The sequence below is a fragment of the Aythya marila genome, assembly GCF_965140915.1.
Source record: "Aythya marila genome assembly, chromosome: 1".
Classification (NCBI taxonomy): Eukaryota; Metazoa; Chordata; class Aves; order Anseriformes; family Anatidae; genus Aythya; species Aythya marila.
The window spans coordinates 23,082,379-23,107,037 of NC_139042.1; the positions used below are offsets into that span (position 1 = coordinate 23,082,379).

Sequence of the window (24,659 nt, forward strand, 5' to 3'; positions counted from 1 at the left end):
TCTCTCCAAATGTCCATTATTTTGAGTCTACACAACAATTTGAAGACAGAATATGCAGACACCGTAATAATAATAGTTTTGCAAAAAAAATAAAAAATAAATCAACACTATGCAAAAATGAAGTACTGCATTTCTGCCTTACAAAACTGACAATCAAATGCACATTTAACATACATACTGACAAATATGGTCTATGAAAAAAAGTCAAGAAATCAATGATACTGTGGGAAATTGACTGCAGTTTTGAATGTATTTGCTGTTAAGCCACATAGAAATTCATACACGAAATATAAAAAATAACATCATTTATCTGCTGTTAGTGGAAGCATTTCTTACGTTTCTATTTTGACAATATAACAAGATTTTTATGAAAGTATATGAAGTGCAGCAAACTATCTGGGCAGGATTTCATTCAATTTACTTTTACTTATTAGTCCAAAATAAATATTAAGCATTTACATAAAGTATGTTTAATGCTCTGTGAACACAAGTTTTAAACAGCTCCACACTTGTGCAGATTCCTTATCCTTAAGTTATACAGTAGGTGGTTCATTTATGATGGAAGAACACGATCATTTGTATAACAAGGACATATTTGTACATCTGTGCACTCCCTTTCAGGAGCAGCACAGAGCTAGAATTCATCTCACTCCTGGACTTACTTCCAATAAATGAAAGGATTGAGTAACCAACGTGCTGGCTAGACTTCCCTCCCTTCCTGTTCCCTGAGAGCCAGGTCTTTGCCCATTCCACCCTTCCTTCCTGTCTTAAAAGTGCAATGACAGAAGGATTTTTTTAAAAAAGTTATATTGACCTTTTATCCCTGCTAAAGACACACACCATAAATTCAGGGGAGAAAGCATGGCTAGGGGAGGTTTAACAGGAGTCACTTTGACTTTTCATGGAGAGTGAAACTGAGTAGCTGAGGTTGAGAGAAGAGCATTGATACTCGTGTTAGAGAATGTGCAGGAAGACCTGACTGTAACAGCTTTCCACTTGCAGTTAAATATTGCAATCTCTTGAAAGATATTTAGGTTTCAAGTATATACTTTTTCCTTATGAGCTTTGCTATGATCTTAAAAATAGATGCCTCCCTCAGAAAACCCTGCTGTTGTTCCTGGGTTTTATAGTCTTCCTCAGGAAACCATTTTGTAACCACATCTCATAATTAACATCTGCTGTTGTGCCAGCTTCAGAAAAAGTTCTTGAAAACAATAGAGAAGTGATTGAAATGTCTGAGTATCCTGAGCTGGTAGGGAATAGTTTGTTCTGACAATAGGGGATTCACATCTTTTAAGTTTTTATCCAGAGTCTCACACGTAAATGCTGTGTTATAATTCAGCCTGGGCCACTGTAATAATTCTTCCTGAGAGGCCTCCTGTCACTGCTGCAACTAGTGTCCCCATGCCATCTTCTACAGCAGCATGTTTTTTATTTCAGGTAATGAAATATACTGGAAATGACGGTTTTCAGAGCCTTCCTAAAACAGTCCCTTTATAGAAACTTTCATTTTGAAGGGGCAGTGGATGCCACTTTCTAATGTTCCATATTTAATTTCAGGCCATAAGACCTGAACATGATCAAAACAATCACACTTTATCCTCAAAATGTTTCATAAACTTTAGACCACATCATTGTAAGTTAGTTCAATTCAGTTTCAGCTATTTATCTAAACTAACTCATCCCCAAAAGTTGTTAAGGCTTCAGTGATGTTGGGAATGGTACGTAGCGTGCTCAGTCTCCCACTTGTGGTCTTGCCAGGAGTCAAGGATTTCACACAAGCTTGGTCTTATACAGGACATGAGACTGCTGTTGTTCCACAAGCACAAACATGCTGTTTTAAGTTAAACACAAATGCTTAAAGGTAAGTTTAAGTTTAAGGTAAACCTGACAGAGTTACTGACATAATCAACGTACTTGGCATGAGGTACATACCTCAGCACATTGCTCCTGCCCTCTTAACTTTGCAGGATCAAGCCCTGCATGATCCCGAGGTGGTCACAAATCTCCAAATCAGGAATTCATTGATATTTTAAATAGTTTTCTCTTTTCTTAGAATGTACGCAACTGCAGTGCCTGTGGACATTCAGTTGCAACACAGACATAATCCTCTTGGTTAATCATATAGTTGGTTTTTTACCTTAGCTTTTGATTTTTTCATGTATTGCAGCTTTATGGTTTCCTGTAATAGGAAGTTTAAGTCATTAAGTCATAGTTCAGGAGTAACTTGTTCAGTAACATATCTATAATTGGTGATACAGTTTGTATCGAGTGAGCAGTAATATTCTTTTCCAGTATGCCAACTGTGTAATCAGGGACTTTCAAGGAATGATTTAAAACTATGTTTTGCTTATTTGTACACACAAATACAGAGGAAAGTGTAAATATTTTCAGATATATATAAAAAAGAAGTCTAAATTACCAGGTATGTAAGCCTAGCACTATGATTCATTTGCATGTTCAGATGGCTAAGATTATTTCAGAGGTCATGGGTTTTCTCTATTTATTATGAACTTCAGGAGGGGCATCCAGCAGTCAGATACAACCCATGAGACAGTACTGCTGGTTCATCGCCTTTTTTTTTTTTCCTTATAATGTCCTCCAACTCAAATCAACATTGTGTAATGAATAAAAATAAGCCCCTTAAAGAACTAGGTCATTTTCTGGTGTGTTTTAAGATGCGATACACACTTTTAATACATTATGCATTTTAGTACTGTCAACGAAAAGATGCTGTTGACACTATTACTGTATTTTGGCTTATGCTTCAAACACAAAATACAGAATATTAGGTTCCATAGATTGGACTATAGATTTAGAACTTCAAAAAAACAGATGAAAACAAGAAAGTGTCAAAACATCGAATTCGTGCTTCTTTTAAAAAGGTGTAGGGGAAAATTGAACACCGTTTGATCTGTTGTATTTTCCCCATAGGTAATAAGCTCAATGAGCTCACTTTCAGAATATTGTCTGCCCTCTATTCTGCGTACTTTGTTTGATTGGTATAAAAGACAGAATGGCATAGAAGATGAATCTCATGAGTACAGACCAAGAACAAGCACTAAATCCAAAAGGTAAGATTTTTAGTATCTTTGCATATATTATTGACAGATTCTAACGTAAAATATATTACATTTCACCTATCAGCTTTTGTAAGGTTATAGTTGCGTGAAAGATGTTTTTGTTCTTGGAAACCTGCTCTTAGGTTTAATGGGGATGAAATAGTTTGTGTCTTCAAAATTGTGCTCCTGTTAGCTCAAACACTAGTTCTTAATGTTGTTTTGGATGCTGTAATGTCCTTTAAATAGGGGCTTGTATGGCTTGTATAAACTATGTCTTCTTTAATCATGAGAGCAAGCAATAATTCACTGACATTTTGAAGAATGTTTTTTTTGATACAGCACTCTGCTTAGCCATAGAAATTTCGTATACAGCTATTCTCTGTCCAAAAGATTGTGAATCAGTTAAAGAGCTTAAGCAACATTCACTCAGCTCTTAAACAAACAAGCAAACAAAAAGAAAATAACCCAAACAAACATATTGATCTCTTATGATATCAGCAGTTCCTCAGAGATAAGGCAACAGATTGGTCTTGGTTTAGATTGAGGCCTGTTAGGTTCAGTGCATTCTTTAAACTTGCAGTTTTTCTGAATACTTTGGTATTACATGCTCACACTCTAATGAAACAGCAGGATAATCAGCACTGGCAGACATTGTTTTTAGAAATACTAGCAATTCCTTCACATTAGGAATGCATTTAATCCAGTAACAACAGAAGACAATAGTTGTTGGACTGAAAGGTTAGGAGCTAGTTTTATATATCAAGAAGGTAGACGTGGATCTGAATCAGACCCTCCCAAACTCTTTATGGTCAGTGGAAGTAGGTGATATAAAGACATGGTTCATCAGTTAGATGTCTGCTTTTGCATGAGATGGATCCTTGCCTTAAAGTGCCTCTTTCTCTTGACTGTCCTTTAGGGGAGCCTATAACAGGGCAATCTGATCATATATAGAGGTCTTCAGGAATGCCAACCAAAACCTAGTTGAAAATCAGCTTAACAGTGAACCAAGGCCACTCTGTTAATTGATACTGTTATAAATAGTACATATAACCAGTCCTTTTTCCAGTTAATGTGAAACCAAGAAAAATTATTTGGATTTTGGTTATTTCAACGCAGATCAAGCAGAGCTTTTAAATGCATGCTTAATTGTAAGTACGTAAGTACAATTGAAGTCATAAAGTACTTAATGTTTAAAAGAATTGTGGTGGGATCTATATACTCAAATAAAAATGTCACTGAAACCAGTGGTAACAGCCTTAGAAGGCAGGACTGCCTGTTTACTATATCATTTTACAAATTGTATTGTATACTTCATGTCATCTTTTCAGTGCACCTTGAAACTGTGATCAGTTTATAGATGGTTTTTATATTTGTATTGCAAGCTACTCACCTCAGACATCTATTTCCCTGTGTTGTTCTGCACAGGAATGCATTTTAACATATGGCAAATGATGCCAACATTAGAAAAATAACACTGGAACCGTTTCATAAAGAGGATGTAGTTTGGTTATGAATTCTCCATTGGTACTTTTAAGGCAGTTTTCAAAATCCATCACAAGTGTAAGTCTGAATTTGATAGCGCAAAAATAATTTATGTTTGCCCCCACAGTGTAATTGAGAACGGTCCTAACTGGTGCCGCCAGGAAGGAAATTGAAATAAAATCAATTTGTTAAAATACAGGATCCAAGAGTTATCTTGGTTATGTTTTGTTCTTTTCTTTTCTTTTTTTTTTTTCCCCTTGAAAAAGTATTCTGTTGATTTAAACTAGAAAAAAAGAAAATGGAAAGTGACATTTCAACATCTGACAGAAGGTGAATGTAACAAGTCAGATTTGCTTTATCTTGGTTTTTAAGAGCATCTCAGTGCATTACTTCCTGAAATGCTCAACTGCAGTTTGAAAAGTAGAATACAGTCCACCGTTAACTATTTTAATGTAATTGAAGAAGGCATACAGCATGAATTATGACATCTAATTATTGTGTTTCTTGTTTTGATTTTGCAGCGATGAACAACAGAGGGACTATTTAATGGAAAGAAGAGACCTGGCTATTGATTTTATATTTTCTTTAGTGTTAATAGAAGTTTTGAAACAGGTATGGAATTCCTCAATTATACATTAACTAGTAAATAATAGAAATTCCAGAGTTTATTTTATAACCTAATTTCAGGATTCATAATTCTGTTTCCAGCTTAAGAATCTAATAAAAATGTAAGAGACATCCTGCATGCTTGTTCTTTGCTGTCTTTCTTGCACATATATATTAAATATGTAGTATATGTAGTATGTAGTATGATATATAGTATTCTGCTTTCATGCAGACTTCACTTTTCCAGGTTTTTGGAGATGATGAATTTCTCTTCAATACCAAATAAACATTAAGTGGCTAGGTCATTTCAGCTATTTTGTTAACTGTTATTTTGGTTGGTTATTTTTTGTTCTATTTGTGTAAGGAAGATACCCAGAAGTAATACTAACACTAAGGCATGCAGCTTAAAGAGTAGTATATGTGTATTGGTTCTGTTTTATTTTGTGTTTTCAGATTCCACTTCATCCTGTAATAGACAGTTTGGTACATGATGTTATTAACTTGGCTTTCAAGCACTTTAAATACAAAGAAGGGTAAGGCTCTTTTTCATACACAAATTCTGTGAAAAAATCACTTGCTGACTTGCATAGCTCTAGTGGCTTAAGCAGCAAGCTTTCTCAGCCACCTGACTAACAAACAGAATTCTTTCTTATCTCTTGGTAGGTACCTTGGTCCTAACACTGGAAATATGCACATTGTTGCAGATTTGTATGCAGAAGTAATAGGTGTACTAGCTCAAGCAAAGTAAGTAAAATTGAATACCATACGTAATAGAAATCTAAGTTTTACTTGCTTAGCATATGAATATTCTCACTTTCTCCCTTTCTTAAGAGATAGTGCATGAATAAATCATTTTAACTCATTGGCCCTCTGTTCGTCCAGGTGGCCTAAAAGTCCATTAAATCACAGGGTTTCTGTAACTAGTCCAGTGATACAGAATAAATTCAAGCAGACTACAGCAACGTTATTTTTCCTATCTCACTGATGACGTCTATGGAAGCCCCAAAGGGCTGAAGAGAGCTATTTCAATTAATCTTTTTTTCCTATAAGCTATTTTTTCTCTAGCTGGGCAAATCTAAAAATAGCTATAACAACATAGCAACATTTTAGAGTCTCTCCGCAGTTAGTTTAGAACATAATGCAATTGCTTCTGAATCCTTCGTCATGCACTTCTTAGAGTAAATGGCATAGTAATGACTTAAAAGACTATGGAATCTAGTCCTAGATTTTGAATCTGGAAGCAGACAGATTCAGATACTCATGTACCCAATATAATGTTTCATCATACCCTTACTGTACAAACCAAGCAATAGGATCAGATCTACTGCCCCAACATAGACCTGCATCAGTGATCTCTGTCTACTGACTTGGTGTTGCTGTAGACTCTACAAAACCAATCAACTTAACCAAATTTTTTAGCTTTATGCAGCCAAAACAATTTCACTCCCTGGAAATCATATAACTTTCACAGACTTCCCTTAAGACCTTACTTGGGCTTCTAAATTTGCTGGCTCAAAGACAACAGGGGAATTAATATCTGGATCAAAAACTTCCAAGTTGACTGTCAAAGACAAAACATACCTGTTCTCCAGTGCTCCAGGATGTCATAATCAGTAAGAGAATAGACACAGAACAGAGTTAGCTTGAGAAGCAGATAATATTTTCTTGGTACAGCAGAAAAAAATCCCTAAGACCAAACTGAACATTAATCCATTAAACATTAGATTGATTTTTTGCAGCTGAAGCAGAGTCCTCTGGTGGAGTGCCATCTAGTATATATGAACACTTATATTTACAGTCTGTGTAGAAGTAGGAGAACAAATACTGTCTTTCTCCTCCAGTTCTGAAGGGCTTTGCTAAGGTATTACTATCACTAAAGAGCTTCTTCCTGCCAGCCTGTTTCTTTCAGCTGTCCTGTGTTCCTTATCAGAGGCAATAACGTGTTATGTGCTACACCTGCCCATGAAGATGACATTCTTTTCATTTTGTTTCAGAAAGGAGAAAAGATCTTGCTATATATCTTCCTATATATGATTCTTAGGGATAGTGTGTCTTAAAAGACAACTCCAGGAGACTGGGGGAGATCAAGCATGGTCACTGAACCCTGCCTTCATCCCAAGTTGTACTTAAAGCTTAGATATTATTGTAATGGCTGTTAAAAATAAAAATAAAAATGAAGGCAAAAATGGCTTATCTGAATTTTTAATTGTTATCATTTGAATGTTTTATTTTGAAAACATTGCATGTACTTGCAAGAAAAGTCTTTCATCTTGGATTTTTGGAAAACATGCGAGAGGGCTATTCTAATGATATTGGTAGCTCAATTGTAAAAATGAAGCATGATGAGAAAATAACAGGAAAGATGTAGTTACTCAAACGGACTAAGATCAGGCTGTATGCTTCCTTTTTTTTTCTGAGTTTGTCAGAAGCAAATGAAAACTAGGTAAAAAGAAATCTATTCACATACTGATTGAAATAATGTTTTACAAGCAAAGGTGAATCTTCTGTAGGCGTTTTCCCATTTATATATCTTACAATACATTTCAAATACTGAACTGTACTGTTTTGTAACTAACCGATGTGAATTTTTAGATTTCCTGCTGTAAAGAAGAAATTCATGGCAGAATTAAAAGAGTTACGGCATAAAGAACAAAGCCCATACATAGTTCAAAGTATTATCAGTCTCATAATGGGAATGAAATTCTTTCGCATTAAGATGTATCCTGTGGAGGACTTTGAAGCTTCTCTTCAGTTTATGCAGGTAAAATGCTTAAGTATAGAACTGTGGTTTTCAGACCTTATAGAACAGGCTCCCCTTCATCTTTCCTGTTGTAAATCTTCAGGAGATTTTTCCACACATCATTCCCACATAAATATATGTGCAGCTACTTTCTGCCCATTCTGAACCTCAGTGCTCCAGTCTCCAAGCTCAGGAGTGTATCATTCCATACCAGCTTGTCATCAGCTGTTGAACCAAGTCCCCACATCTTGCCCTCCAACAAAAAGAGGTTTTCTCCAGCAAAGAGTAGACGCCCCACCTCCCACCCTGGCATTTCATAGATGTGCCTTGCCCCATGTCCCTGCCTAGCTACCTCCTGCAGTTTCTCACTGCATCCAGAGTGAATTTTCCACCCTGGACATAGTTGCCAGGTACTCCTGATGGAGGAAAGCTCAAAGGAAGAGACAAAGAAATGAGGCAAAAGCTGGAGAGAATTTCCCTTGGATGCGTTGTCGCCTTTCACCACACCTTCACCCCCCTTCCTCCAGGGTACATTCTGTATCCACCCAGTTTGAAAACCACTAATACAGAGCATAGTCTGTCATGAATGCTTTAAACCAACAGATTACATCATTCTGTAAAAGGAAATAAAGTCTCCTATATTTAAACATTTTAAGTAGTCCACATTTCTACCTGGCAAGATGTGATAGGTCCCATTCCCATCAGCAGTTTTGTTTAGCTTAAACTTTTTATTCCTTTTTTTTTTTTTTATTGTGATCACCTTCATAGCTGCAGGGTTTGTAGCCGGTCATTCAATAAAATGAATGTTTTATATAAACCTCCATATAGAGATCAGCTTATTAATGGTGTCAGTGGAGTAAAAAAAAAAAACATATTTAATGTTAAATGCTGACAAATAAGCATTTGATACTGGAATACAAATGCACACATATACTGGCACACAGAACCATTTCTCTAGGTACCAAACATGAATTACATTGCATTTCAACTTTGCAATGTGTTTTAAATCATATTTAACAACACAGAAAAGGGTTGTTTCTCTTCTTACCTTGTGTTCCAGTATATGTGAATGCATCTTACTCTGTGTTGTCTTCGTGTAAATTATCTAGAGCTGGCAAGACATCAAAGCAGTGTATGGTTAGCACTCATGAGCAGTACGAGTAAATGACATTGGATTGCTATGGTGCAGCACTGTTGGGGTTCAGTGTTCACTGCTGTTTAAATCAGTGGTAAAGCTCTTGTATAGTAGACTCAAAATGTGGATGCAAATGGTCTCTACTTTGCTCATCACTGGAGTATCTCAGCACCAAATTAATTCTTGTATGTCCTACAGTGCATCATCATAAGAGGCACTGTGTACGCAGGAAAACTAGTTTTGCTCAATTTAGTAAAATAGAGTTATAGTGTGATCCTCTGGGTGATTCATCTGCTTAAGAATATACACGCAGTGCTACAGCTACAGCCTCTTTCACACCAGCTCCACTCTAGTAGAGAGACACTTTCAAACAGTGAGCTAAACTCAACAGTGAGCTCCAGAAGACCCTGACTTTCACCACTGCCTGCAGAAGGCCAGGAAGGGTACTAGCTTTCTGCAAGGGCCTCGGCTGTGTAGCAGCAGTGGCAGCAGTGACTGAGGTTATGTGATGCAGAATCCAGAATGCAGCCAGGAAAAATCATGCGTGGTCTAAACTGTAAACTGTTCTGTATGCATGTGCAAGTAAAAAAGGGCACTGGGGACCTTCCTTGGAAGGTCAATGGCTGTTGGGACCTTGGACCCAGAGAGGAAGAAGTAACTGGACCAATATGATTTCTTGTCCTCAGAGAAGTTGTACAGAAACAACAGATGCTTATCTCCTGTCCCTCACTTCCTGAGCAGCACAGCTGTGTGGATAGTAGCTTGTTGCATGTTTGGGACGAAAGTACACTTTTTGCTTTCCCTCTCAATCCCCAATTGTAGGCTGGAAATTGTGGTGGTGTGAACCACAAGTCTCTTCCCTCAAATAGCACTGTTATGTTTTGACCCTTAATCTGTAAAGCAAGGAAATTATCCCAACGTATTTGCTGTAAGATTGTTCCTTGCCACTTCATCTTAACAGAGGAATACATTCCTTTTCTGGCCTCCCAGAGCATGTGTGGACTATTCCTCCAGCTCCTGAATATATATACAGGGAAGGCATGAGATCAGCCCCTGAGTCCAGCTCTCTTTCCCTCTCCAAAACACCAGCTGGCACAGCTGGAATACGCAGTTTCTGGATTATCATGGTTGGAGCAACAGATCCTTGGGCTTGATTTACATCCTGCTCTGTGGTTGCTACAGAATGCAAATTTAGAACTTAATATACAAATCAAGTATTTTCGGGGGGGTTTGCAAGATAATGCACTTGATGTGCATTGAGTAGACATTTGGATGCCTTTATTCCAGCTGATAGCTGATTTATGTTTCTTGTTTTGCTTTGTTTTAGGAATGTGCGCATTATTTCCTTGAAGTTAAAGACAAAGATATCAAGCATGCACTGGCAGGACTGTTTGTTGAGATTCTTGTCCCTGTAGCTGCTGTGAGTTTATTTTTTTGGGTTGTTTGCATAATTTATTTGAATTAGATAAAACAGCTTGTGAAACAGTGTTTTATTAACATGAAATTTCCTTTCAGGCTGTTAAAAATGAAGTGAATGTCCCCTGTCTGAGGAACTTTGTTGAAAGCCTGTATGATACAACACTTGAACTTTCCTCACGAAAGAAGCACTCGTTGGTTAGTAACTCTAAGAATTAGAGCCTAAAATTCTCTGTCAAAAATATCTCTGAACAAGACTCCTGGGAAATTCACAGAACTGGTTGCAAAACTTCTTCTGCATTTGGCTTTATAACTAATACCTTTCTATTTGCAGGGAAGTCTATTGTGTTTGCAAAAAATAACCATATTTATGTTATTCAGAATATGATCTAAATCAGTCTGCATCAAGCAGATGTTTTCAGCTTCTGGGTCTCCAATTACTAAATGGTTTGGTTTTCTCATACTTATTATGTGTAAACATTAGGAGAGGAGAAAGAATAGAGTTCATTTCTTGTCAAGCGTGAACAAATGAGGCATGTGGGAACAACTCTTTCACGGGGCTTAAATAATACGTTGTAAGAATGAAAAAATGTATAACACATGCCCTTTTAAATCCATAACTTGGCTACTGTGCAGCTCGCTATTTCATTTTTTTCTTGTGAGATGAACAGTGGCACTGCAGTATATTTTTGGAAGCATGAGTTGATCTGAATTAAATGAAGATCTGAGTCAGTTTGACGCTGGCCGCCTTAAGCAGTCTGTCTCTCCAACTGGGTCAGTGCACAGCAGCACTGTGGCATTAGCTAATCCATTTTGAAGCCTTGGACCTTTTAAGTAAAGAAAGTTGTCGTTTGTCCTTTCTTATTCTCTGATAAAGTCCAGAAGAGTTCCCTGCTCACAGCTCTCTTAGAAAATAGTGGGCACCAGTGCTAGTGGATCTTCTGGGAGGAGTGCAGGAGTGTGCTTATGCTTGCCGCTGTCATTTCACCATCCTTACCAGTTACACCAGTGCTAGGGGAGAGTCTGAACATTCCCCAGGGAATAGTCCTGGTTCAGTTTGAATTAGCAAGAGGCTTGTGATGAATTTCTGATTTCGCTCTGCTTGTGTTTGTGTGACTCCATTCCACTCTGCCAAGTTAATAAAACCTTGTTGAAACTGCAGCAGGGCAGGAGGTTTGCTGTACAGTTTTCACACTAAATAGACCTTCCCCAAACTGGTGGCTGTACTTGCCAAAGTCAATACTACGTGCTTGAGAAAGGATTGCACAGCTGGGGCTTAAGGTTTGATTGCTTGTCTACACATACCACACTGGAGGCTACATAGTTAAAAGTGACAAAATAGACCAGATTCTTGGGAGGGTGTGATTAAAAATACAAACATTGCAAGGAGGAGGAGGGGAAAGGCAAACAGCCGGCAGAAATAGCTGCAGTGCATATTTTAAGGCTTCAGGAAGAATGCACGGTCTTTAGAGTCTGCAGAGGACCTTCCTTTCTGAGATCAGTGTTTTGTGAATCAGTACATTTACTAGACAGGCAGGGTGGGTCCTCATTTTTGGACTAAAAGTGCCTGGTTTGAGCTTAGGAAAATCCAGGAGATGTTTTGTGTCTTCTGTCCTAGGGCTCTGCCTTAGGGCAGGTTGTAACGCCCTGGGGATGTTACTGAACTCTGATTCTTTTAAGTACTCTTACTTTAATCATAATGCTAATCTCATAAGAAAGTCTTCTGTGGGAAGACTTTAATTATCCTCTGCCATATATATTTTGGGCATGAAGATTACAAAAGTAAAAATTTATGTACATTTGCCATTTGCTCAAGAAACTAGAGCTAGCCTATCTGTGAGCAATTTATGTTATGTTTTACAGAAACAGAAGTGGTTTTAAGCTGTACTTAGACTTAGCTGTGGCTAATGTTAGAATTGTATAGTCTTTAAGATAAAGTTATCTTATTTTTGACTAAATTTTAGAACTGTGGTTGGATGTATCAACATGAGAACTGAAACCAAAAAGTCTTGCTGAAACAAAGTCAGTTTCAAATTAATAGGTACACTTTAGCTTAATTTATTTTGTGTTGAGTATCAAATGAAAGGTCATCAAAGAGCGCAGGTTCCAGTGTTTGAACTTTTACTTTCTCTCTTTCCTCCTCCTACTTTCCAGTTCGCAAGGTGTAACCAGCAATAGACCCAGGCTTTGCTTGTAATTTAACACACTTCAGTAGGCTGCTTGAGACATCGCCCAATAAATGTCATGACTGCAGATTTTGAGGAGTGATAGACGTTTGTGTATTCACAAGTCCTAACAATCTGTATGGGTGCTGTTGTTGTTATCGTGTAGATATTTCTATGCTATCATTTCTCCGTTAACCAACAGAAATTAGCCCTGTCAGGCTGTAAAATCATGCCCCATCTTTGGGTTTATTATGCAGCTGTAAGTAGGCACTTGGTTGTTTTTAGTACATCCATAAAGCATATCTGTAACAGCTTTAGGGAAACGTTCATTTTAGATTATACTAGTGAACAATGTGGTTTCTTTGACTAATGTGTTGCACAAAATGGAGAAGTTAGAGCTATAAGTTTGTAGTAGCTCTTTCAAATTACTTTTATATTTTGTAGACATGCAAATAATACCGTATCATCATCCATTTCCTGTTTAGGCTTTGTACCCTTTGGTAACATGCCTGCTTTGTGTCAGTCAGAAGCAGTTCTTTTTAAACAGATGGCATATTTTCCTCAACAACTGCCTATCCAATCTCAAGGTTAGTATCTTCTAACGAGCATATTAAAGCTTCATTAATATTCATTGCATTGATCTGTTGCAAATCCATTTTTAGGTAAATGTGCTGGAATATTGCCATTATCTGATCAGTACATAATTTTACCCGCTGACAGTACAAATTACTGGGCTGTACTATTCTGTTGATAACAAAAAAGTATTCTTCTGCCCAGTTTGAATTTCTCCTGTTTTTCTTGCTCAGATGGAACCTGAGTCAAACAGCTGTGAAATGGGTAATTCTATTGTTGAAAGTTAGTAGCTTGAGTGACTTACAAAACTGGCCCAATATTAATTTGCTTTTTTATCACACAGGCATTCTCAAAACTATTACTTCCACAATAACTAATGTCCCATTCTGCAATTAAAGTAGATCCATACGAAAGGGTGGTCCCAACCCTACCTGAGAAAGCCAGTATAAGAGCAATGAAGTGATTAGCTCAAATGAAGGGCCTCTGACCTGCCACTTGCTGAACTAGTGGTTAGGAGGCCTCAGCAGAACAAGTAGACCTTGCAATGACCGTCTCAGGACAGAGGCAAAGTGTGGAAGGAATCTTAGTTAACCAAAGGATGAAATGGAAAACTGCATATGACCAAAGAGACCCCGAGCAATCTTGTACCAGTTCAAAAGTTTTCAAAAATAAATAGCAATCCAGATAGATAATCCCATTAAATCTAATTCATCCCAGATGCCACATTAAATAGGCCACCCTTAGCATATACAAATTTTTGTCCTTTCACTTTTGAATATGTACAGTAAATGTATTTATCTGCTATGTTCTTCATACCAGGTCTCCATCATTGGACATCTTTTGAGTTGACAGAATCAACTGAAGGTTTTCTTTTCAGAGTCAAATTGAGTTGTTATTCAAAGAGATATTTCAAATTGTAACACAGACGTTTAAACTCTAACTCAGACTAACTTGACTTTTCTTTGACAACGTCAGTAACACCAGGAGAGGCAGGTCAGATGCATAGGCATCCTGAAGCTACAGGAATGGGGGCACTGGGCAGCTCTGTCTTTATCTTTTTGTAATGTCACTACAAAAGCTCTGAATCTTGACATCCACTAAGTTCAGAACCTCCTCTCTAATTTGTGCCTGAACTTTATTTCTTCTAGAATAAGGACCCCAAAATGGCTCGAGTTGCACTGGAATCTCTGTACAGACTACTATGGGTTTACATGATCAGAATTAAATGTGAAAGCAATACAGCTACCCAAAGGTAAGGTGCTGTATTTGTGATGTTAATCAATCCTTGTAGAGCAGATGTTGCTGGTGAAGAGGTGTTACAGTTCTCCTGAACATCTTTGAATTGAACATACTACAGTTATTAAAAAAAATAAAAATAAAAAGACACTCAAAACTATACAATAAAATATTCCCTTTTGTGCCACTGTCAGTTATTTTTCCACTTGTTGAAATTACTATAGAAGTGATTCTGCTTCTGGAAAAGCTAAAAGTCACTCTTTGCCATGTTAAAATTATAAATATTTTGGAGTGACATGTCACTGATAGGTTTATTGTTGCTTGTAATGTAGTAATGAAATAAAATAATTTCATCAATTTTTTAGCAAAGGATCAGAACAAATTACCCCATTACCTTTTCATTTAAAAGAAAATACTTTCTTGACTTTTTAAATGGGGTTGGATTTACAATTTGCATTTCATAATAAATGAAGGTTTGCAAGCACCAGACGTGTCTAATGTTTTTTTTCCCCTTCTTTTACAGTCGACTTATTACTATTGTCACAACACTTTTCCCCAAAGGGTCCCGTGGTGTTGTGCCAAGAGATATGCCTCTAAATATCTTTGTGAAGATAATACAGTTTATTGCACAGGTATGAGAGATTAGTGCATAAATGTTTCCAATCAATTAATAACTTGTTTTCCTAGTAACAAATATTTAAATCAATTTCTATTTTCTGAATTTTTGCAACACCATCATCAGTATCTTTCATCTAGGTAACGATAAAATTATGGCTTGAACTAGTGTAGTCTTCTTTGGACCAACAAATTTTTATTATCTTTGTACCACTGAAAATCATAGAATCATAGAACAGTTTGAGGTGGAAGCGACCTTAATGATCATCTAATTCTGAACCCCCTGCCATGGGCAGAGACACCTTCCAGTAGACCAGGTTGCCCAAAGTCCCATCCAGCCTGGCCTTCCAGGGATGGGGTATCCACAACTGCTCTGGGCAGCCTGTTCAAGTGCCTCACCACCCTCTGAGTAAAGAATATCTTCCTAATGTCTAATCTAAATCTACCATGTTTGTAGTTTAAAACGATTACCCCTTGACGTAGCACTCCTCTCCTTGACAAAGAGTCCCTGCCTAGCTTTCCTGTAAGGCCCCCTTTAGGTACTGGAAGGCCACTATAAAGTCTCCCTGGCACCTGCTCCTTTCCAGGCTGAACAACCCCAGCTCCCTCATCCTGTCTTCATCAGAGAGGTGCTCCAGCCCTCCGATAATTTTTATGGCCCTCCTCTGGACTCGCTCAAACAGGTCCATGTCCTTCTTGTGCTGGCGGCCCCAGAGCTGAACGCAGGGATCCAGGTGGTGTCTCACAAGAATGGAGTTGAGGGGAAGAGTAACGTCCCTCAACATGCTGGCCCCACTTCTTCTGATGCAGCCCAGGATACACGTGGCTTCCTGGGCTGCAAGCACATATTGACAGCTCATACTAAGCTTCTTGTAAACCAACACCCCCAGGTTTTCTCCCCAGGGCTGTTCTTAATCCATTCTCTACCCATCCTGTATTTATGCTTGGGATTGCCCAGCCCAGATGCATTTTACGTATAAAATGCATAAGAATATTTTAACTTCATCTCAGGTGTATTTTTAATCATTTTTAGAAAATGCCAGCTAGTCAGAGGACACATTAATTGAGAGCCTCTGACTTGATAAAGTTTGAAATAATAGGCTGTATTTTGTACTGATACTGAATTAGCCTGACTGTATATCAGAGAAGTTGCACTAAGAGTTCGCTGTTTTTAAGACAGTAAATCAGAGGAAAACCACATTCAGCATGTAGTTGACACATGTAGTTTTCATCAGTTCAAATGGGAATTGCCAAAATACAATAACCTGCAGTTTCATCTCTTTTATTACTTAAACTCAGAAAACGTTCCCATTGAGCAAAGCACGTAAGCACATACTTAAGGTTTCTGAATAGAAATGAATACAACAGATGCTTAAGAACTTCCCTGAACTATGCCATCTGCGAATAAGCTCCTTTTATATAAAATACTATGTTAGTGCCATAATTACTGCAGTTTAAATGAAATAATTAAAAGCCTTATTTCCAAAATGGCTCATTTTCTATTTAAATGCCATAAATTAAGCAGGCAGAATTTTGGAATTTGTCAACATACAGCAGTGATGAAAGCTTAGATCTGATGTGTTCTGCATAGTTCTGAAAATCTGTTTTTCCATTCATTTTAATAAATCCTCATTAAACTGGTTTTTAACATTCTGTTGCCCTAAAGAAAATAAGTAGTAGAAGTGAGAAGTTAAATGATTTGTAGTATTTTTTTTCTATTTTAGGAACGTTTAGATTTTGCAATGAAAGAAATTATCTTTGACTTCCTTTGTGTTGGAAAACCAGCAAAAGCTTTCAGTCTCAACCCTGAGGTATGGCGTCCACCTTCATTTTTTTCAGTTTGTGTATATTATATTGTGATACGTTTGCTTTCTGGTTACATTCTAAGCATGCTTTTGCCTTTGTCCAGTTTTCGGGCAGAGCCTTTAACTTGATTTATTAGTAAAATGCATCTGTGGACTTTTGTCTGTGAAATGTCACATTGTTTATTCCTGTCTTTTGTTTCCTTGGTGAAGATTACCAAATGTGAAGTAGTGCAAATGCATAAAACAAAAAGGAAGAGAGGAATAAAACTATTGACCACACTACCTCCTTATCACTGTGTTGTTGATATATGTAATGTGTTCAACTATTTTAATATAAAAATAAATTTTCTGTAACAATTACCATGTTTTTCAAAACAGCTTTACAGAGAAAGAGTACATGATGCAAGAAAAATTGAAGATTTGACCATATAAAGCTCCACTCGTAGCGTCATGAGTCAGCTTCCTAGAGCTTTCCCTACATAAAACAATCAGACATTTGAAAAATTAAAAAAAGAGTTGATAAATAATGAATAAATATTTTGAAATTAATTTATTTGCTTACAATTTTGAAAATTAAATTTAACACATATAAAGCTTACAGGAAATGGATGTAATCCAATAGCCTCTTTATGTATCAATATTTGAAATTTTACTATTTCTCAACAACAATCTAAGTCCAAAGACAATGAAATAATAGGGCTAATTTTTGTTGTATGTAGACTTCAGTGTTTTAAGAACTTGCCTGTAATCAATGTAAATGTAGGTCTAGAAGATTGTTATTAGTATCATCTCTCAGTTTTGGAATACATTCTTGGGAAATCAAAAATACTCTATATATTGTATATATATTCTATAATATTTACTGAGTATGAGTAAAATATGATTATTTGGTTATAATACTCATTCGTCTTCTGAACTTTACAGAGAATGAATATTGGCCTGAGAGCTTTCTTGGTAATTGCTGATAGCTTGCAGCAAAAAGATGGTGAACCTCCTATGCCAGTGACTGGAGCTGTCCTTCCCTCTGGAAACACTCTCAGAGTAAAGAAAACATACTTGAGCAAAACTCTTACAGAGGAGGAAGCTAAAATGATAGGTAAGAGAATGAAACTTGCATTAGACTGAATGTAAAAAAGTCTTTAGTACCTGAGCAGGATAATTTGATATTGTTAAGTATTCAGTTGATTTCTTTATTGTAAATATTTATGGTGTGTTTTAATGAAATAGGTTAGTTTGACAAGTACTTTTTTATTTTTTTAGGACTCAAAATTATTTTCAGGACAAGTCATTAGACACTTAAGTAGTAGCAACCCTGTTTTCTTTAGGGTTAAGGACACGGGTAGTTGAGAATTAGCTTCTTCTAGTGCTGGATATCTGTGTTTATTCATGGATATTCAGCTTATTTGAAACAGCGCCTGTGCTCTGAAAACATACCAGCTTTGAAAACCAGTACAGATTCTTTTTGTATCCCTATTTTAGTTTCTGTGTGTATTGCACACCAAATGAAATTTTCAAAATGACAAAAACTTTTAAATGTGAAATAAAGCAGAAGTGAACTGTATAAGTTGAAAGAACCAAAAAAAAAAATCTTTCTTTCTAGTTGAAGTAGAGAGAATCCCCTACTGAAGGAAAAGAGCATGTGTACCATGTGCTGAAGGTGGCTGGTTTTGCTGGCAGAAAAGGAAATAGGAGAAAAGGAAAGTACAGAAACATAAGACCCATGCTTTTGAAATGTACAACAGACATAGTAGTTAGTGGTGTTAATTCAGTTCATTTTAGTTACTCCTCATTACAGTAGGGAACATTTGATAATAAATATTTACCCTCTTGATTTCTTATACTTCATTAGTGAATTCTTTATTATTTTATAATATAATATTCTCATTTCCAGGTGCACCATATAAGATTAAGCTAGATAGTTCCTGTATTTTCTTTTGCCTTCTACTCTGCCATTGAATTTTTAATCATCTCACATCTGAGAAGTGATGTCATTTTGAAGTTCAAACTTATGTTGTTTTTATTAAATAGGGAAAGAATTGACTAGAGAATAGATGAATAAAATATCTTGTTTGGTGTTAATATCTAAAATTTCATTAAGAAAATTAAAATTTTAGCCTTTGATGAATATGGAAGAAGAGATAATTCAAGTTTTATTTCTGAAGTATTTGATTTTCATCAGCTGCAGTAAATCTGTATGTCTAATATTGTATTTTACATAAAATGTTATGACATTAATTTCCATACCAAATAGATTTTAGGAGAGCTCATTCAGATTCTTTTTTTTCTTTGCCTGTAACTTTTAAACCTTGATAGTAGATCAGAGCTTTTACTTCTGTCATGAAAAGTCATCAAATATATTATATAGCTTTGCAAACTGTGTAGCTTCATTTGACTATGTATGGACATATTTTGACTAGATATCTTTCATTTTTTCCTCTGGGAAATATATATTTGTATTACTTGGACTATTTTTATGTACAATAGCATTGTTTTTGGAGAGGGTGACCTATTCCATCTCTGAATCAGTATAGTGGAGTATGCTATATCATAAGTAAAACATTGGTCTTAATTCATGCAGTTCAGCTTGAGTGAGCAGCTTTCTTTTTCAAAATATACATATCTACATATATTGCAAATTATATAAAACGCATATTATTGCAGGTATGTCATTATATTATTCTCAAGTAAGAAAAGCTGTGGACAACATACTCAGACATCTTGACAAGGAAGTGGGGCGGTGCATGATGCTAACCAACATACAGATGCTTAACAAAGAACCTGAAGACATGATCACGTGAGTGTTAAAGAACAGTAAATCCCATAACATACTGAGATGTAATTTTAGAACTTTTGATCTATTTCTGTGTATCTTGAGTTACGAGAGAAATAGCAAGAAACAGGAGCAGTTAGCTTATGTAGTATGTACACAGAAAACTGTTTATGACAAGCCAAGTGTACTTCTCTGTATCTTGCAGTGTTTGGAATTGAACTGACTCTCTCAATATGGCCAAAATCTATGGGTGAACATTATGAATGTTTAGATGGTGGAATTTCAAAGTCTGTGGTGGAAAGCCTAGCAATCTATGCTCAGAACAGTTTCAGGGTATCTTTGCATCACTGAAGTTCAAAATGAAAGCAAAAAAATCTGTAAATCCCTGTTAATAATAAATGAACTTTCAAAATTACCATTGCTATTCATGCCTGTAATTAAAATTAGATATTCATTAAAACCCAAGTCATTTTGTGGTAACAGTCTTGAATTTAAGGAGTATTCCACTGGAACGGACTCAAACCAGTATATGTCTCAACCAGCGTTCAACAGCAGCATTTCGCACTCTCATCCAAAATGAATAATAAGGGAAGTTTCCAGGAGAGGGTTCTAATGAGGTAGATTTTTAGTATGATGAATGACTGGCCAAATTCAACTATCAATTTCCAGCTGATAAAATCTCTGTGTTTTAATGCCTTTACTTTGCCCTTGCTTGTTGCTCTATCTAGATGAGATTATAAACTCTTTGTGTCTTTAGCTTGTTTTAATTTATTTATATTAAATATCAACATTACTATTTCATAGTAATATTTCATATTTTTCTTAAAATACTACCTGGTATATCGCTTAGTATTCACAGCCAGATTTCATATTAATTTGGGGTATCCCGGCTGTTGGCAGAGGCAGGAAAGTGAATTTTGAAAATCACATTTCCAAAAGATAATTGCATAGTAAAACCTAGAGCACTTATACAAGAAGTGCTTAATCTTAGTTGTAAATGTCCTCTCTATGGTTTCTTGGCATCACCGAAGTGCTGTTTATTTTTAGAATCAGTGGATAATTAGACTTGTGAGTTTTAAATTTCAGGAAGTCTTTTGGTTTGGTAGTTACTTTTGTCAGAGACAGAAAGACTGTAAGGTTGGAAGATTTGGATGTGTTACTGTATTTTTGTGTTGTAAACAGCACAATTTTATATCCAGATGATCTGTAACTTAATTAATATATAGAGGAGAAAGGAGAAACACATCAGAACCCATTTTTACTTGTTCTTCCATGGAAAAAAATAATATCTGAGATACTTTGATTTGAGTCTTAATCTAAAATCATGTCATGAATAACATCATTAGATGCTACTATCAACTTTTAAAATATCCCTTTTAAAAACTGCATTTTACATAAGAACTAGAAAAGGCAATATATTTTTTTTATGTAACTGTTTTTATTCACAGAACTTTGTGCTTCACTAGAGTTACCTATTTATTTTGAGTTCTTACGGGCTTTAACAAATGTACAACATATAAGGGCTTTTAATACATATGTAACACTACATTTATCTATATTTTATAGTTATGGCTTTTGTCCTATTTATGTATAGTTAATGGTATTGTATAAACTGAATATCATAGTGATATTTTTTAATAACAAAATAAGGATCAGCGGGATGTAGCTAAGCAGTTAATAGTCATAACATTTTAAAGTATACAGAGTCTTCAATTTTATTTGGCAGCATTAGACATAGTTCTGTGTTTAATGACTGATCCATTTATGGTTGATGTAGTAAATGCCACCGTGAAGAGTCTTACTGAAATCCCAAGGAGTGTTCTTTGCACTCTCCACTGGGATATGAATCTCAATACTGGTTATAACTAGATTCAAGTATGTAGTCAGAATAAAACATCCATTTTCTAACACACAAACCTGTTCTTACCAGTACTTCAAAGATTTTTGCTGACAATACCTAGCTGAAATGTCATACTGCTGGTATGGAAATACAGGCTTCCAGCTGAGGACAGCTGCTGGTCTTCATCCAGAGCTTGTCCTGTTGAATCCTGAGCCAGCCAGAGCTGCCTGCAGAGCTGTGTGAGCCCCCCCTTGCCAGACACTTTGCATGCTGTGCCATGTAGCTCAGATAAGATGGGAACTTGAGCCTCAGACTTGGATCTTCTCCTGCTGCTCTTCTGTGCAGCTGATAAGCCACAGAACACCCACAGATTTTATATTTATAAATAATTACTCACTTGCCTTCATAACAGACTATTATTTTACATGCCTCCATTTTAATTGCACAAACTGTTTACAACCTCTGGGGACTGATAATAAGGAAACTCTGCAAAGTTCACTTTCCACTTCAAGTCAGCAAGGAAGACTCATTTGTTTTCAGGCAGATAAAATTACTGATAGCACTTTGTTTTTTACAACTATGAAAGTATGATATTTTGCAGTAGTGATTAATGCAACTCTTATTGTTGTTAGCGGTAGTAGTTCACTGTTACAGTGAACTATAATGAACTATAATTGTTTATAACTTTGTTAATGTTTGTTTATAACCAAGCTGTCAGATGGGATGTCGTATTTTACACTTTTTCAGCTCAGTTGCTAACACCTTTCAAGTTCTATCTGCTAGGGTACATTGCTTTGTCTGTTAGGGTACAAGATGTAGGTATAATCAGATACAGATAATTCATTGAGGAGATTGTTCTCCCTCATTGTACAATTTAAATTAATAGATTAAAGTGATATCATCATACCATTTAATTAACATAATACATATCCAAGCTGATAAGTATATAGGAATGTTAAGAGAAAGAACGGTATCCAAGTAAGACTACAAAACTGTCTTTAATCTTTGAATTAAGTAAGTTTAGTGTCTGTTTATGCCTTTTCTGTACATATTACTTCAGTTAATAACAAGTAATACTCTATAAATCTTATTTTAGACTTGTAAGATGGTACTGCATTCAGGCTTTCTCTTAGTATTGAACACAAAAGTTTGCTATCCAAATGCAACGTTCTCTGTTAGCTGGAGAAACAGAGTTATGTAGGAAGCAGGGCACTGGACTGGTGAGCAGGAAAACCAAATTAATTCTCTGTTTTCTCACTGAATTTCAGCATGGGATTAAGTAGTTTACAGTGCTTCTTGATGTCTCCCTTTTTTCCCCATTCCTTTCTAATTTGATTGTAAGCATATAAAAGCATGAACAGTCTTTCTCTGCATGTGTTTAGTAGGTTCTTTAAAGGGGACCTTGCTCTTTTGATTCTTCCAAAGCATATTACAGGCTAATAGTTAAAAATATTGTAGGAAAGACTGTACAATTTGAAATGCTGTTATGCTTTGGTTATTTCCTTTTTATACTAGATAATCAGGTAACCTAGGAGAAGGACTCTTTATCAGGAAGAGTATAGATAGGACAAGGAGTAATATAAACTAAAAGAAGGTAGATTTAGATTAGACATTTGAAATAAATTCTTCCCTCAGAGGGTGGTGAGGCCCTGGCACAGGCTGCCCAGAGAAGCTGTGGATGCCCCATCCCTGGAGGTGCTCAAGGCCAGGCTGGATGGGGCTTTGGGCAACCTGGTGTGGTGGGAGGTGTCCCTGCCCATGGCAGGGTGGGGGAACTGGGTGGGCTTTAAGTTGGCCTTCCAACCCAAACCATTCTGTGATTCTGTATTGATCAGTGAGATAACAAACAAGCAAAGAATTATTCTGGGGTCTGTCACAAGAACTTCTTTAATCTTCATTCTTAGAAAAATACAGGAAACAAGTCAGGACAGCATCTGTCGTGAAAATAACCAGCAGCTGAAACTTGCACTACTTTTAGAAAACTTAAGGAGTCCCAACCTAGTTTTTGGTTCATACTGAACTTTAAATTCAGCCACTTTCTCAGGCTGTTCAGGAGCAGTTAAACCATTCCAGAGATTGTAGCAGGCTTGGGGCTACTGAAATATATTTTAGCTGATAGTGATTGCTACAGGGCTGCTATCTCTGCCAGGGATCAACAGAAATGCTCTGGTCATACCTACATCTAAATTACACTTCTTTCTCATTGTAATCATGGATGCTGCAGGGTTTCCACAGGTACATGCCCTGCTGAGGGCAACAGTTGGATATTCTGTTATGTGCGCCTCATATATATTTGCTATTTACTTTATGCATTTTATGAACTGTAGCTTCATTGTCATGGGGAACATCCCAGCTTTTTATTCATTACTTTATCTGAAGCTTGCATTATGCAAAGGCTGATCTTGATGGAGGAGTCTTCCTATGTTATAACTCCATCTTGATATACCTGCCAAAGACAAGAAACTGAGTCAGTAATAATGGACTTTTCAAGTACTGTGCAAATACTGTGTATAAATATGCATGGAAAATGTCAAGATAGAAATAATTTATTCAACATCAGTTCCCTTCTTAGCTCATTGTTAGTGATTAGCTTTCTGTCGTGATGCTCTTATAAGGCCTCTGGCACTCCATATTGTCCATCCCTTCTCTGAAAAACTGTAGGTGGATCCTTTAATACAGACACTTGTTAAGCTTAGTCAAAATTCTGTTTTAAACTTCCAGCGGTGAGAGAAAACCAAAAATCGATCTGTTCAGAACATGTGTTGCTGCTATTCCTCGATTGCTTCCTGATGGAATGTCAAAACTTGAGTTGATCGACTTGCTGGCAAGGTAAGCTGTTCAAACATTAAACAACTGCTCGGGGGAACAGAATGAAAAAGTGAGACACAGAGTGTGTGGTGTTTTCTCAGACAAAGCCATATAGATATAAAAAGTAATCTGTTATTAATGGATAAGACACAGAAGTTCTAGCATCTTTTTACAGGCAGTGTGTTTGTAGCATTGTGTTTATAGCATTGACTCCTAATTTTGTAAAGGAGTAGATACATCATCTACAAGTCTTTTTGATCAGTATGTAGGTTAGAAAATATTCACTGTTCTGTATGATACTCACTATTTACTACTTTTTTTAACCATTGTAGCATGCTAATTAAGAGAAGAGAGAGAACACCTTTTTGCTGTTGTGGAAAAACAAGGAGATACACATTTAGTTTTG

General features: G+C 36.4%; 1 protein-coding gene across 6 annotated transcripts in view; it reads left to right on the top strand.

Moving 5' to 3' along the window:
- Nucleotides 1–24,659, top strand: part of FRY (FRY microtubule binding protein) — a 196,095-nt gene that overhangs the window by 81,374 nt on the left and 90,062 nt on the right. For all 6 annotated transcript variants that reach the window (XM_082761847.1, XM_082761848.1, XM_082761849.1 and 3 more), the window contains 14 exons: nt 2,935–3,074; nt 5,066–5,156; nt 5,604–5,683; nt 5,814–5,894; nt 7,743–7,911; nt 10,353–10,445; nt 10,541–10,639; nt 13,092–13,193; nt 14,328–14,431; nt 14,939–15,047; nt 16,755–16,841; nt 17,760–17,931; nt 19,497–19,629; nt 24,167–24,274. In XM_082761847.1, the coding sequence (XP_082617973.1) occupies nt 2,935–3,074; nt 5,066–5,156; nt 5,604–5,683; nt 5,814–5,894; nt 7,743–7,911; nt 10,353–10,445; nt 10,541–10,639; nt 13,092–13,193; nt 14,328–14,431; nt 14,939–15,047; nt 16,755–16,841; nt 17,760–17,931; nt 19,497–19,629; nt 24,167–24,274 (1,568 nt within the window). The remainder of the gene's footprint in view (nt 1–2,934; nt 3,075–5,065; nt 5,157–5,603; nt 5,684–5,813; nt 5,895–7,742; nt 7,912–10,352; nt 10,446–10,540; nt 10,640–13,091; nt 13,194–14,327; nt 14,432–14,938; nt 15,048–16,754; nt 16,842–17,759; nt 17,932–19,496; nt 19,630–24,166; nt 24,275–24,659) is intronic.